The 14,310-nt window shown below is 34.9% G+C and overlaps 2 protein-coding genes across 5 annotated transcripts; both read left to right on the forward strand.

Annotated features, from left to right (window-relative positions):
* Positions 1–2,044: 2,044 nt before the first annotated feature.
* LOC105780574 (glucose-6-phosphate 1-dehydrogenase, cytoplasmic isoform) lies at positions 2,045–6,659 on the forward strand. 4 transcript variants are annotated; one of them, XM_012604970.2, is made up of 16 exons: positions 2,046–2,212; positions 2,786–2,957; positions 3,110–3,195; positions 3,349–3,409; positions 3,498–3,684; positions 3,810–3,985; positions 4,067–4,135; positions 4,363–4,421; positions 4,542–4,578; positions 4,702–4,773; positions 4,946–5,093; positions 5,181–5,276; positions 5,424–5,494; positions 5,693–5,808; positions 6,026–6,071; positions 6,137–6,659. In XM_012604970.2, the coding sequence occupies exons 2-16, from the start codon at positions 2,805–2,807 to the stop codon at positions 6,314–6,316; spliced, it is 1,557 nt and encodes a 518-aa protein (XP_012460424.1). In that variant the 5' UTR covers positions 2,046–2,212; positions 2,786–2,804; the 3' UTR covers positions 6,317–6,659. The 4 variants fall into 4 exon arrangements, 3 of the variants coding, with proteins under 3 accessions (XP_012460424.1, XP_012460426.1, XP_052485507.1); XM_012604972.2 differs by having other exon boundaries at positions 3,828–3,985; XM_052629547.1 differs by having other exon boundaries at positions 2,070–2,182.
* Positions 6,660–8,616: 1,957 nt separating this feature from the next.
* Positions 8,617–12,739, forward strand: LOC105780743 (F-box protein SKIP14). The gene is made up of 3 exons (XM_012605231.2): positions 8,617–8,925; positions 9,174–10,116; positions 11,790–12,739. The coding sequence occupies exons 2-3, from the start codon at positions 9,202–9,204 to the stop codon at positions 12,312–12,314; spliced, it is 1,440 nt and encodes a 479-aa protein (XP_012460685.1). The 5' UTR covers positions 8,617–8,925; positions 9,174–9,201; the 3' UTR covers positions 12,315–12,739.
* Positions 12,740–14,310: the final 1,571 nt, after the last annotated feature.

Genomic DNA, 14,310 nt, shown 5'->3' on the forward strand with positions numbered 1-14,310 from the left:
TTAAAATTACACAATATGCCAAGTCATTATCATCCACTAACATACTAATGGTCTAATTACCATATAAAAATCTCACATTTAATTAATCATAGCAAATAAACACTTTAAACAATTAGTATGCCACTTTTGCATTTTACGCGATTTAGTTATTTTATCAAATTAAACATCCAAACGATAAAATTAAATCACAAAATTTTCACACATACATGCTATCATGCTGTAAACACATAAAATAATATTAAAATAATTTTACGACTTCAGATTTTTGGTTTCGAAACTACTATTCTGATTTAACGAAAATCGGGCTGTTACAAGTGGCAACCCCAAACATAGCATCCATGTCTGTACAAGTACAACCATTAGCATCCACAAGGAAGTTGTCGTATTCATATGTTTCTGAGAAGTGGTAAACTTGTGGTAAAACAATGTGTTGTGATCACCATAGCGCATCCAATTCACTCGTACCCGTTAGCCCCAAAACAATTCCTCTCTATCAGCTTCCAGATTGAGAGTCAATTTTACCTCGATGATCTCAGCCAAGATGTCATCGAAAGGTTTGGCCTGATGCAATCGAGCCGTAGCCTCTTGAACTAGTCGGCGCTTATATCTATGAAGTGTTCAACCCCAAGTAGACAAAGTAACCTCCAACAAAAGAGTAACAACACAACGATCCAAACGTTCTTGAATGTTAGTGTCCAAAAACTGACCCCATTCCCAAGTGACCAATTCCCCTCAAAACCCAGATCATGAAGCTTACAATTGACCAAAATTGAACGGAAGGCCTCCATCTGTCGATCAAAGCGAAGACGACCCCCTCGCTTTTCAAAAGCATATGCTATCTCGTTGAAATCACCAAGCCACCATCCATGGCAAAGTAGAATTACTCCCTAAATCTTGAAGAAAATGTCATGAGCCAGCGCTTGCTTGTTCTACCGAAGACCCATAAAACCTTATGAATCTCCAACTCATCCCAGTAACATCATCAACAACAACCACATCAATATGGTAACCCGAATAAATCAGATGCAAATGAACCTAATATCCCAATTTCCAACCCAACGAAATGCCACCCTACTACCAAAAGCTGAAATATTTATACCACAAAAAAGCCAAACTGGCGACGCATTTGATCCATCCCCTGAGCGTCAATTTTTGTCTCTATAAGAAAAAGCATCTGGGGATTGTATTTACGCAACATATGCTACACATGTCGAACATTCAGTGGATTCTCCAAACCATGGACATTCCAACTAAATAGATTCATTTAGAAAATATAAAATTATATGCTCCCATTCTTAACTAATTATTTTGTTCACTTAGAAAACAATTATTTTGTAAAAAATATAAAAACCCAAATAATAGACATACTTCAAAAATTATCTAACATATCTTTTATTAACATTTCAAAATATTTATCTTTTATTATAATTATAAATTAAAATCAACTAGTACAATGTAAAATAAAATTACAATTACAATCAATACATTCAGTAAACAAAGGAAAAAAGATGATGGTTAAACAGAGAAGGGAGTGAAAATTGAGAAGTGGTTTCAGTTTGAGAGAGTTAGGAGATTATGATGGAGTGTCTACATGAGACTGTGTGAGTTATTTATATGACCCTTTTATAATAGGAATAAACTTAGTTACATGATGGCAATGACAGTAATGTAAAGTCTTAAGATGAGACATGTTAGGGCGATTAGCGATCAATTACGTTAAACCTCCACGTGATTTTCATATAACCTTAGTAAATGTGCATAGTTTATCTGGCTGAGGTTCGCGGACTAACTATGGGTTCACGGTGTTATTGATTCTATTTGAAGATATGTGTTAAGCTCTTTACAAGTAGTCTATGAGATGAGATTCGCATATTATACTGTAAGGTCCGCTATACCAGGTATAACACATTCTTATAACTACAACTAAAATCAATCATTAGTACAAACAAACCTAAAATAGAATAAACTTAAAATTAGCGTGGAATTAACAAAAATACGGTGAAATAAATGTGCTAAGTGTGACAAAGAACATAAAATATCTTATAAACTTGGGTGGCTAAGATCAGAGGCAGATAAGACTGTTGGTAGAACAATTACTGCTTTAAAACCAGAAATTTGCTTCCCCACAATTTGAAACATATACTCTACATCAAGCCAAACTCTCTCTATCTTCAAACCCCAGGTTTCAGTTTTATCTGAATTGTGCAGTAAGGTTTGTTTTACTTGGTTTATATGATCCGGGGTCTTGATTCTTGCTTTCAAGAAAGTGTTTTTATTGAGTTTCTTTTGATTGGTCGTTTCATTTCATTTCAACTCTGTGTTGGGTAGTGAGTTTTTTTCAAGCATTAACTCAAACAACAAAACCGAACTCGACTCTGTCTTTGTTCTTGCCTTTCAGAAAGTGTTTTTCTTTACTTCTTTTTGATTGGTTGTTTCATTTGATTTGAATTCTGCGTTGGGTTTTGAGTTTTTCATGGAAAGTTTGTTTCTTTCTGGGTGGGGATCCGTGCTATAAAAGTTTGCATTTTTTTATAAGTTTCTTTTGCATGTTTTTGGTATATCCAAGAGAAGCTAAAGGAATCTTAATTTCTTGCTTTTATAAGCATTATAACTTGAGAATTGAATATTAGTGTTGAGATCCTGGGCAAGCTAAAAAACTGATTACCTGTAGTTCTTTCCAGTTCTGGAAAATTAAACCAAATCATGATATATATATATATATATATATATAAAAGGCAAATTCACTATCTTTTTTTGTATATAGATGACATTTCTTTGAATACAGATCATACAAAGCTTAGAGGATGGGATCGAGTGAATGGAGTCATAGGAGTGACTCGTTTTGGAGCAATGATAATGTGGCAGAAACAGGGTGCCTCTCAATCATTGTTCTTGGTGCCTCTGGTGATCTCGCCAAGAAGAAGACTTTCCCTGCTCTCTTTCATCTTTATTGCCAGGTCAAGTGCTATATATTCATTCATATTTTTCATTAAAACTGAAATGAAATTGATCTACGTCTCACTTCCTATGGAGTTGTCGGTTGGCTTTGCCGAAAGGTCGAACATGATGCAATTGGATGCTAACCGCGACAGGGGCTGTGTATATGCAGGGCTTTCTACCACCTAATGAGGTGCACATTTTTGGCTATGCAAGGACTAAGATTTCAGATGATGAATTGAGAAACCGCATCCGCGGGTGAGACATGGATCCTCTCCTTCAAAAAGAATAAATCTACGTCTACAGTTCACTCTTTGGTCCATAAATGTCGCTCATTGTTGTTTTACTTTATGATGAATGATACAAAATCACAAATGATAGGTTTGACTGACATTTTAATTGAACCCGCAGATATCTTCTCGGTGAGAGAAGCAGTTCACCCTCTGAAGATGTGTCAGAGTTTTTGAAGCTTGTCAGTACAGCGCTCTAGCCATATGTTTACCACACTTCAATCCTATATTTGCATGTTAGTTTTATCAAGCAATTGCAATTATATGTAGGTTAAATATGTAAGTGGGTCATATGATTCTGCTGAGGGCTTTCAACTGTTAGACAAGGAAATTGCAATGCATGAAATCTCGAAAAGTAGTCAAGAAGTGTCATGTCGGAGACTCTTTTATCTCGCACTTCCACCATCGGTATATCCATCGGTTTGCAGGATGATCAGGAAATATTGCATGAACAAATGTACGTACTTCTGTTCCAAGACCAACAGTGCTTGAATGCATCATTATAGATTATTTCTTGGGACTATGAATGTTGTTCTCACTTGCTTCACATTTGTTTCATATTTCAATGGATTTGATTACAAGATATAAGATATTTTCCAGCTGATCTTGGTGGATGGACTCGGGTGGTTGTTGAAAAACCATTTGGAAAAGATTTGGACTCTGCCGAGCTACTGAGTTCCCAGATCGGAGAGTTGTTTGATGAACCTCAAATTTACCGTATCGATCACTATTTGGGAAAGGAATTGGTCCAGAATCTGGTAATAAACATGTAAATAGGTGCTTGTATTTCTTGATTTCTTTAGCAGCTCTGCTCATATCTGGCTTTATGGCACTTGCAGTTGGTGCTTCGTTTTGCTAATCGCTTCTTCTTGCCCCTTTGGAATCGTGACAACATTGATAATGTACAGGTGAGGATCCTCCTTTGTGGATGTTTAAACATTCGAAGATGCTATGGCGAAGGTTTGATTGGTTTAGGATATGCTTCTTAGGCAACAAGTTTCATCAGTATATGCTGATTTTCACTTTAAAAAGGGAAAATTGTTAAAAGCCATGCTAAGCTGAAAGAGCTTTGCTAATTGTCAAGTTATAATATTGCTTTGATATTAATCCCTATGTTCTTTGTTTCTTTTGGCAGATTGTGTTCAGGGAGGATTTTGGAACTGAAGGTCGTGGTGGATATTTTGATGAATACGGGTATGCTTCATAGCACTTATTTCAGATCCTTATGGTATTAGAAAATGCATGAAGAACCATGCACCTCAGCTAGGCGTATCTGCACTCTTAGTTCTTTTTCCTTTTGTGCTCTTTCTGCAGAATCATCCGTGATATTATCCAAAACCATCTGTTGCAGGTAAGGTCATTACTAACCTCAACTAGATATCATATGGTTAAAATGAAGCCTAACAAGTTGGCAAGAACATGCTATGCACCATTAGCCTACTTCCCTTATTAATCGAGTTCATAACGACTACAGGTTTTTTGTCTTGTGGCTATGGAGAAGCCTGTCTCTCTCAAACCCGAGCACATTCGTGATGAGAAAGTGAAGGTGCACTTTTTTCCCCTCTCTCCAGACTTTAGGAATTGCCATATACTTAACAGACCGATGTTTTGAGAATCCATTAAAAAATATATGGTTGAGATTCTCGAAACTTCGAGTTTAGGTACTCTTAAGTCAGTGCTTTCTTTATCATAGATGCTTATTATCATATAAAATCCAGGTTCTTCAATCCGTACTCCCAATTAAAGATGAAGAGGTTGTACTCGGACAATATGAAGGTTACCGAGATGATCCAACAGTTCCTGACCAATCAAATACCCCAACATTTGCTACTGTTATCCTCCGTATACACAATGAAAGATGGGAAGGTAGCATAATTACATCTTTTCATTACTGTTGTTTGTTTTACGTGCTTCTTCATTGAGTTGCTAATTTCACTCATTGATGTGTTTCAGGTGTTCCATTTATACTAAAGGCAGGGAAAGCATTGAATTCAAGAAAGGCAGAGATACGTGTTCAATTTAAGGATGTTCCTGGTGATATATTCAAATGTATGACAATTGGCATATAAGATTCTTTATAATTCCACTTATGGATTACTTGTTTATCATTGGCCTCCAACCCTTTTCTTTATTAACTCTTTTCAAGTATTCTGACATTTTAACAAGCTTGTTGCTGGAATTGACTTCTTTATTTAGGTGAAAAGCAAGGGAGAAATGAGTTTGTCATACGGCTGCAACCTTCTGAAGCGATGTACATGAAGCTAACAGTGAGTTGGCTAATCTTATTGTCTCCATCTGAAAGGCTATGATCAGAGCTATAGTTTCTATGAATGTTGTTTTCACGCTTGTAGACTTTCCTTCATGCTTCAACATGTATAGTTCCAGATTATTTTCCATTTAAGCTTGAAAACCGGTTGCAACATCTTTGCGCCTTAAAACTGATTTGCATTTTCTCTATAATGCAGGTGAAGCAGCCTGGTCTGGAGATGTCAACAGTGCAAAGTGAACTAGACTTGTCATACAAGCAACGCTATCAAGGTGTTATGATCCCAGAGGCTTATGAACGTCTTATTCTTGACACGTATGGTCCTTGCCCTTCCTGATTCTTGAAATATTATTATTCGGGATCCTTTAATCTTTCTGCTTTCAAATGAAGTGCTTCAATTTTCATTCGAGCTTTAAAGGCTAGTAGGTTTAGGATTAGAAACCATGATAACCAGTTAAATACACTTGAGAATTAAGAATACAGTGTTAAGGTTCCCATGTAATGAACAATGGATCTACGTTTTGTTATACAGGATCCGATGCGATCAGCAGCATTTTGTTCGCAGAGATGAATTAAAGGTAAGAACTTGTGCACACTCCTTGCAGAAATTCAAACCGATATTCATATTGCTTCAATTTGACAGGCGGCATGGGAGATATTCACACCTCTTCTACACCGAATTGACAATGGTGAAATGAAGCCGACTCCATACCAACAAGGCAGCCGTGGTCCTACAGAAGCAGATGAGCTTTCGGCTAAAGCCGGTTATGTTCAAACACATGGATACATTTGGGCCCTCCCACCTTATAGAAACTTGCTATAACTTGGTATTTCATCACCATTCCCATATAAGTCGAGGTATTGGTTTGTAACACATCCAATAAAAACGCAGCCATGTAACCCTATCTCAGCCAAGCCTAGGAACCTTTTGCCCTGCCTATTTGAAGTATTTTGTGTATAGAATAGGATTCTATATCCCTTTTTGAATCCTATTTGGAACATTTTATGAAGGGTGTTTCCTTGTGATGGGGGGAAATAATGTGCGTCTCATTTTAGGGTATGGCATCAGGTTGGCTTGACCATAGAAATGTACAACTGTTCCAAACCTGTTTACTTGAGCCACCCTTTGTCGTTTGCAAGAAATCAATAGCTCCACATTCAAACAACTTTTATCCTTAAAGAGTTTTTCACCTTGGAAAAATATAGGGGAGAAAGGTAGGATGGGCAAGGCAAAGAAAACCTAGAAAGGCAGGTAAACAAGATGTGGAGCCATAAGTGTGTGTGTTGAAAGCTTTCTTTTATTAGCCACACATCTCTCCCAAATTCCCTCAAATTGAACCTCTTTTCACTTTACTTGTGCCACCCAATATACCAAAACTACATTTATACACTAACCCCACTTTTTGTTCATGTAAACATCAAAAATACCATTTCCATAAATCATGATTGATGACCAAAATGGATTTTATATCCCAACACATTAGTTGGGCATGGGATTATGAAAATAATTAAAACCAAAAAAAGGAAAAAAAAAAACACGATTTGATGGCTGCTGAAACCATGGTTCAACATAATACTAATTAGGATGTATATTGGATGTAAATATAAAAATATTTTTTTAAATTTAGAAAACAATTAAACATACTCATATCAAATAAATATATTTATGTAATCATTTCATCTTATTTGTTTTTTATTTTAATTTTGGACATAATATTCTTCGAATTTCGTGAACAGAGTGGATTAGATAAAATGTCGATGTCATGCTAATTTATATGTCAACTTTGTGTACCTTTCTCGTTTTCCTTTACCTTTTTAAAAAAAATTCAAATAAAGGAAATTTGTGAAATGAAAATAGTATTTTTAATTATAATTAAAAACAAGTTAGAGAAGGAATATTCAAACTTGACATTGGAAACATTATTTATTTACACTAACTATGCATACAATTTTTAAATAATAACTTCTCATAAAACTAAAATTGGCCATCCCAATCCCTTTTTTCTTTTCAAACCAACGAGGCTTTTTTAACACTTCAATTTTATTAAAAATTTATTTTAATCATTCATTTAAATTTTCTTTTGTTTTTTAAACCTTAAATTTTATTTTATTTTTATCAAATCATCCAAAATAAATGAAAAAAATCAACAAATATTGACTTTGTTGATGTATTTTAAAGGAAATAATGAAAAGTGTACAACATAGATAGTCTTATGATTTCATTCAAGCCATTTTCTATTTAAATTTTAAATTCGAAGCCGAGTTGTAACAAACAAAGGCGCGAGTGATATACTGATATCCATACGGGTATGCACTTTGAGTGAGAGCAACGCAGATTTCTAGTAACTAGGAATCCTTTCGTTATTGCCAAATAAATCGATCAATAATCAATTTGAAAATGAAGACTCTTTTTTGTTTACTTTACTCTTTTTCTTTTCATTAAACTTCCTATTTAATGATCCTAATATGAATCTAGAGCGTTATCAATGTCATAATTTATGGAAGCAACTAAATAACGTGAATTGCCACATGGATGTCACACTAATAATTAATTGAACTTTTTAAAAATTCAAAAATTTAAAAATATAGAAAGTTATTAAATTTATTTACTTTTTGTAAAAATATTAAAAGTAATTAATTCTTGATGTGACAATTCACATCAACAAAGTTAACATTTGTTAACTCTTTTATCCATTTGTGCATGGGCGAAGCCAAAATTTTTGAGGATCAAAATTAAATTATAAAATTTTTAATAGATTAAAATATGATTTTACCATGTATTAATTTATAATTTTAATATTTTAAAGACATTAAATAGAATTTTTCTTCTTATTTAGGAGGTTAAAATATAATTTTACCGTATATTAATTTATACTTTTATTAATTTTAAAGGGTTAGAAGTGAAATTTTTATTTTAGGAATCAAACTCAAAGCGCCAAAAAAATCATAAATCATTGTACTTTTTTTAACTGCAACAAGGTTTGTCTTACTAATTAATAAACGCAAATTTTAATTTTCTCATTATCTAACAATTCATTAAAATTGTATAAAAAATCCAATTCACTAAAAAAATTATATACACTTTAAAAAAAAAGAATTTGAAAGTCACCACCTAAATAAACCCCTCCAATTGGCCTGGAATCTTGTTTCCCATTCCTTCTTGCTCTCCTTTTTCCCCTATTTTTGGCCAACTCTGTTTTTTTTCCTCTGTTCTTTGCCCTTTTAACTTTTCTTCTCCATTCTCTTTCTTTCTGCATTGCTCTTTGCATGAACCAAAAAAATTAAGTTTGGTCAAAAACCTTTCGATTCTTTTATCTCCTCAGTTAGATTCTTTCATATTAAGATATTTTTTTCCCTTTGAAGTACCTTGTCCTTCTTTACTTTGCCATTCTTTCAAAGTTTCAACTTTTGCCTCCAAATTCACAAAACAAGGTAAAAAAATATCTTTTTTGAGCTTAATTTGGCTCCTTTCATTTTTTTTTTACAAGAAACTCTATAGAATTTCTGGTGTATTTTACTTTTTTTAGGTCTGGTTTGACACCTGAAATAATGGGTTATCTAATTTGTCCTTGTTTAACTTTTATATATATATATATATATATTTAGTTTGGTTTAGAATCATGTTATTTGTTTCAATTGTTGGCTGAGTTTAGGGTTCTTTCTTCTTCTTTTTTCCTTAGATGTGTTGGTGATTGAAGACAATAAAAAATGGCATTGAAGTGGGATGATATTGGGAACTCGTTGAGTTATTGGAGTTGCAATTGGGATATGGAAAATGATCATTTTAGTGGAAGTGAATCAAAAGGCTTTTCTGAGGCTGTTAATGATGATATTGTTGATAGACTGCCTGCAGATCCATTTGGGATGGAAATAAGGTCTACTTTTGCTGCAGCAATCACAGGTTGGATTCATGATGTTGAGAATGAATTGGGGTCAGATTTATGTGTGTTTGGCATGCAAGATGGTGATGAAAATAAGATTACTGATCATCACCGTTTGTTCAAGGGTCTAAATTCGGTTTGGAATGGGACCGTGAGTTTCCAACAGGAAGAAGGCAATTCAAGTTTTTCTGGATTTGGTTCAGAAGATGATGATAAAAACATTGATGATGATCAATCATCTTTCTTTAAAGGTAATCATCGAGTTCGAAATGGAACCCTGAGTTTCCAACAGGAGGAAGGTACCTTTCAAGTCGATGAAATATCAATCCCAAATGAATTTATTGATGGATTTGGGATTGGTAATGGACTTCCCGATGGAGGTTTTGTATTCAATGATGAAGGTAATAAGTTGGAGGGCTGCAATGGAGTTTCTTGTGATGATAGTGAAGGAGATGCTCCAAATAATGCTTTGTTTTTCACCCTTGGTTATCTTGGTGTTAAGGATCTCCTTGTAATGGAAAGGGTCTGTATATCTTTAAGGGATGCTGTTAGAAATGATCCTCTCCTTTGGAGGAACATTCATATTGAAGATTCATTGAGTAAGAGAATTACCGATGATGCTCTTTTAAAATTAACTAGCAGGGCTCAAGGCACTATTGAATGCTTGAGTCTGGTGGGGTGCAAAATGATCACTGATGATGGTTTGAAACGCGTGCTTGAAAGCAATTCCAAGCTCAGTAAGGTTAGTATTGCAGTGCAAGTTGCTGTTATTAAGTCAATATGGTTTAACTTTTCATATACATTAGTCAATTTGTTATATAATTCGTATGTATACATATATCTTAAGGAAGGCCACTGACACTTTTTTTTTTAAATTTAATTGATTTAGTATTGTTTTGACTCTTTTGGTATGTGCTAATGATGTTTGTATTTAAGGTTATAAAGTCTATTTTCACTTTGGTTAGAATTGTTGGCAAAATTACTCTATTATATGTTGTGTGTTTAGATAGTGAGTTAAGATTGTTAGCATGTAAAGCAGTTGATGGATTCTAGTACGTGGAATTTTTGTTTTGTGTTTAGGTAGCGCGATAAGGTTGTTAGCATGTAAAGAAGTTGATGAAACATGTGGGTTGCATGTTGTCTGTTTAGATAGCAAGTTAAGATTGTTAGCATGTAAAGCAGTTGATGAATTCTAACACGTGGATTGTATGTTGTGGTTTAGATAGCGAGTTAAGATTGTTAGCATGTAAAGCAGTTGATGAATTCTAACACGTGGATTGTATGTTGTGGTTTAGATAGCGAGTTAAGATTGTTAGCATGTAAAGCAGTTGATGGATTCTAACACGTGGATTGTATGTTGTGTGTTTAGATAGCGCGCTAAGGTTGTTAGCCTGTAAAGCAGTTGATGATTTCTAACACATGGATTGTATGTTGTGTGTTTAGATAGCAAGTTATGATTGCTAGCATGTTAAGCAGTTGATGAATTCTAACACGTGGGTTGTATGTTGTGTGTTTAGATAGCGCGTTAAGGTTGTTAGCATGTAAAGCAGTTGATGATTTCTAACACGTGGATTGTATGTTGTGTGCTTAGATAGCGAGTTCTGATTGTTAGCATGTAAAGCAGTTGATGAATTCTAACACGTGGATTGTATGTTGTGTGTTTAGATAGCGCGTTAAGATTGTTAGCATGTAAAGCAGTTGATGATTTCTAACATGTGGATTGTATGTTGTGTGTTTAGATAGCGAGTTAAGATTGTTAGCATGTAAAGCAGTTGATGAATTCTAACACGTGGGTTGTATGTTGTGTGTTTAGATAGCGCGTTAAGGTTGTTAGCATGTAAAGCAGTTGATGATTTCTAACACGTGGATTGTATGTTGTGTGCTTAGATAGCGAGTTTTGATTGTTAGCATGTAAAGCAGTTGATGAATTCTAACACGTGGATTGTATGTTGTGTGTTTAGATAGCGCGTTAAGATTGTTAGCATGTAAAGCAGTTGATGATTTCTAACATGTGGATTGTATGTTGTGTGTTTAGATAGCGAGTTAAGATTGTTAGCATGTAAAGCAGTTGATGAATTCTAACACATGGATTGTTGCCTTTGTTTTTTATGACATTGATAATATAAGTATTTTTTGGAATTGTCTTCTGGATGCTCTAGGATTTCAACGATGATAGTAGTCCGATTATTTTATTGATGTCTCTTATTGCCATTAAAACTTAGAATTGACTTATTTGCTACTCTTGCTCTGATGAAACTTTCTATATTAGTTTCGGTTCTTGCTCCGTGGCCCTTTATTGACATTGATTGTTTTAAGAAAATGTCATATTTTAATGTACTTGAAGGTTTGGTGAAGTTAGATTTGACACAATTTATGTTCCCTATGAGGTCACCAAGTTGATCAATTTTCATGCAGTTAAGTGTGCCAGAATGTACGAGACTTAATGTCGAGGGCATTTTGTTGAATTTAAGAGCTTTCAAGTCTGCTGGGTTCCCAGGAATAAAACATTTAAGAATAGGTGGAAGTTTTAGCGTAACAGAAGAGCAATTCAAAGAGTTGAAGTTATTACTAGGGATAAATAATTCAATGCAACTGCAAGAGCAAAAACCACAGTTTTTCCGACAGGGGCAATCACAGCTCATGTCTGATGATGATAGGGCAATCGACATTGAAGTTTGTCCTAGATGTCAGAAATTGAAACTAGTTTATGATTGCCCATCTGGGAGTTGCAGAAGAACATATCATGCTGCTCAGTTGTGTAGGGCTTGCATTCTCTGCATTGCACGTTGTATTCATTGTGGTTGCTGCTTTAAGGACTGCGATTATGAGGAAACATTTACCCTCGATTTGCTTTGTTTCAATTGTTGGAAGCAAATAGGTGGCCCTTCTTCTAAGCACATGTTGCACGAGACGAGGAATCAGTTATGCTTTCATGGATAGCTCAGAAGATGTGATATAATATTCCCTTTGGATACAGATTGTGGACAAGACACTTGTTGTTGCACAATGGCAAAACTTAGAAAGTGGTAAGAGATGCCTAGCATCTTAAGCCTAGTCTAATGGCTGCCATGATGAGTACTCCTGCTTTGTTGGATGGGAACATTGAGGTCGGTTGGTTGGCAGGAATGAGATATGGAGGTAAATCTTATAAAAGATCCTTCCATTGATTGTGTTGATGAAAGCATTGGTGATTTGTTCCATCATTGGGAAGAAGGAAGAATGGCGTGGAGCGAGGATGGTGGATGACCAGGACTTTCTTTCATAGGGAGCTTTGTTGTTGGGATAACTGTAATTTAATCCATGGGCCTTGACTGAAATTCATTTGTTTTAAATACGAAAGCTGAATATAGTTAGTCAATTTCCTACTTGGACTTGGATGATCCCTTACAGAGTTTTTTTTTGGCATTCTAAAAATATAATCAACGTCCGCCTAAAATTTTAATTAACAACTTTTATTAGGTTTTGTGAATGCTCATCAAGAAAATGGAGAGAGGTTTCGGCCCTCCCTGAATTTTATATATGGATGGGCCTCTCCCAATTAGATTTGTAATTTGGGGGGCTGACTTTTATTCTAGAAACATCTGAAGTTCAGATGGAACCCCAATTATTTCTTCACTTTTATTCTAGAAGCTTTACACAGCCTCATTTTTTAGGTGGTGGTTTCAATTTTCAAACCTTTCCCAATTAAACCAAATCAATGGGTGGGTTTGAGGGGTGGTCCATTTATTTGTGGATATGGTTTTAAATTGATTATTTAGATATTTTTGTAAAAGGAGATGCAAATTTTAGTTAGTGTTGTTGCAAGTTTGGATTAAAATCAAAAGTCCTGCTAAGACAATAACAAATTGCAAAAGTAGGGGTACCATTCATGGGAAACGCCTGCTTTTTCACTCAACAGAAAATGAAGCGCTCCTACACGATGTTATTAGCATGGTTAAGAGAGAGAGAAATTGATATCCTTGGATGAATAACAGGTAATCAACTCACTCATCAGTAGGCTTTTCTTTTCTGTCTTTTTTAATAGATATTATGTGTTTGTGAACCACATTTACCTCAACATCTTACTCCAATTAAGTGGTGGGTTGGTGGTCCCTTATGCAGATGTTTTTCTTTTTGTTAGATGTAACATCTCATTTCTTCATATGCCCATACTAATGAACACGTTGACTTCCGTTTTTGTGGTTAAGAATGATCTTTATTACTTTTTTGTCCACCATTTTTTAATACCATTTTAAGTAAAGAATGAGATTTTAATCCCATTTCCTATGAACATTTTTATCCCTTTTATTATTGATTTACCATTTTTTTCAATATAAAATCATTCATCCCATCAAAAAGTCAAAAGGCATACACACAAAAGTTTCATAGAGGACAAAAATGTGTCTCATTTTTACCATTAATAAAATAGCCACTTGTTGAAACAACAATTCAAGAGGACAGGGTGATAAAGTGCTATCTTTGTATGGTTTCAGCAAAGTATCAACCTAAGAAGGAGAGAGTTTTGCCTTGAGGGTGTAAGAGAAGGTATTTATAGGTAAAAAGGTCTTTAGCCTTATGCTATGACACATGCCTACCATGGTAAAATCTTGGTACGCCTCTTAGGGCAGGATAGGCCTCTTAGTTAAGCAACAATTAGATTGATGAGTTTGGTGACCAAGCGACCATTGGTCTTGAATGACTTGGCAAAGCCCTACGTGTTGTCCATGTTTAAAGGAGCTCGACACCTATATTTAAAGGGAAAGGTTCCATGAGTTGGACATGTTATGCTCCAATAAAGTCTATAATTTGGTAAGGTAGCCATTAGGCAAGGAAGGTTTAGGCGCGAGTGGCAAGGCAGGTATAATAATTGTCCCACTCGAAGGGAAGGTTATTAAGTGACCTTCTTTGAGGCGTAGTTTTGACGATTTGCATTCTTCAACTAAGATGTGGATCATCT

This window comes from Gossypium raimondii, chromosome 4 (assembly GCF_025698545.1).
Source record: "Gossypium raimondii isolate GPD5lz chromosome 4, ASM2569854v1, whole genome shotgun sequence".
NCBI classification, from domain to species: Eukaryota; Viridiplantae; Streptophyta; class Magnoliopsida; order Malvales; family Malvaceae; genus Gossypium; species Gossypium raimondii.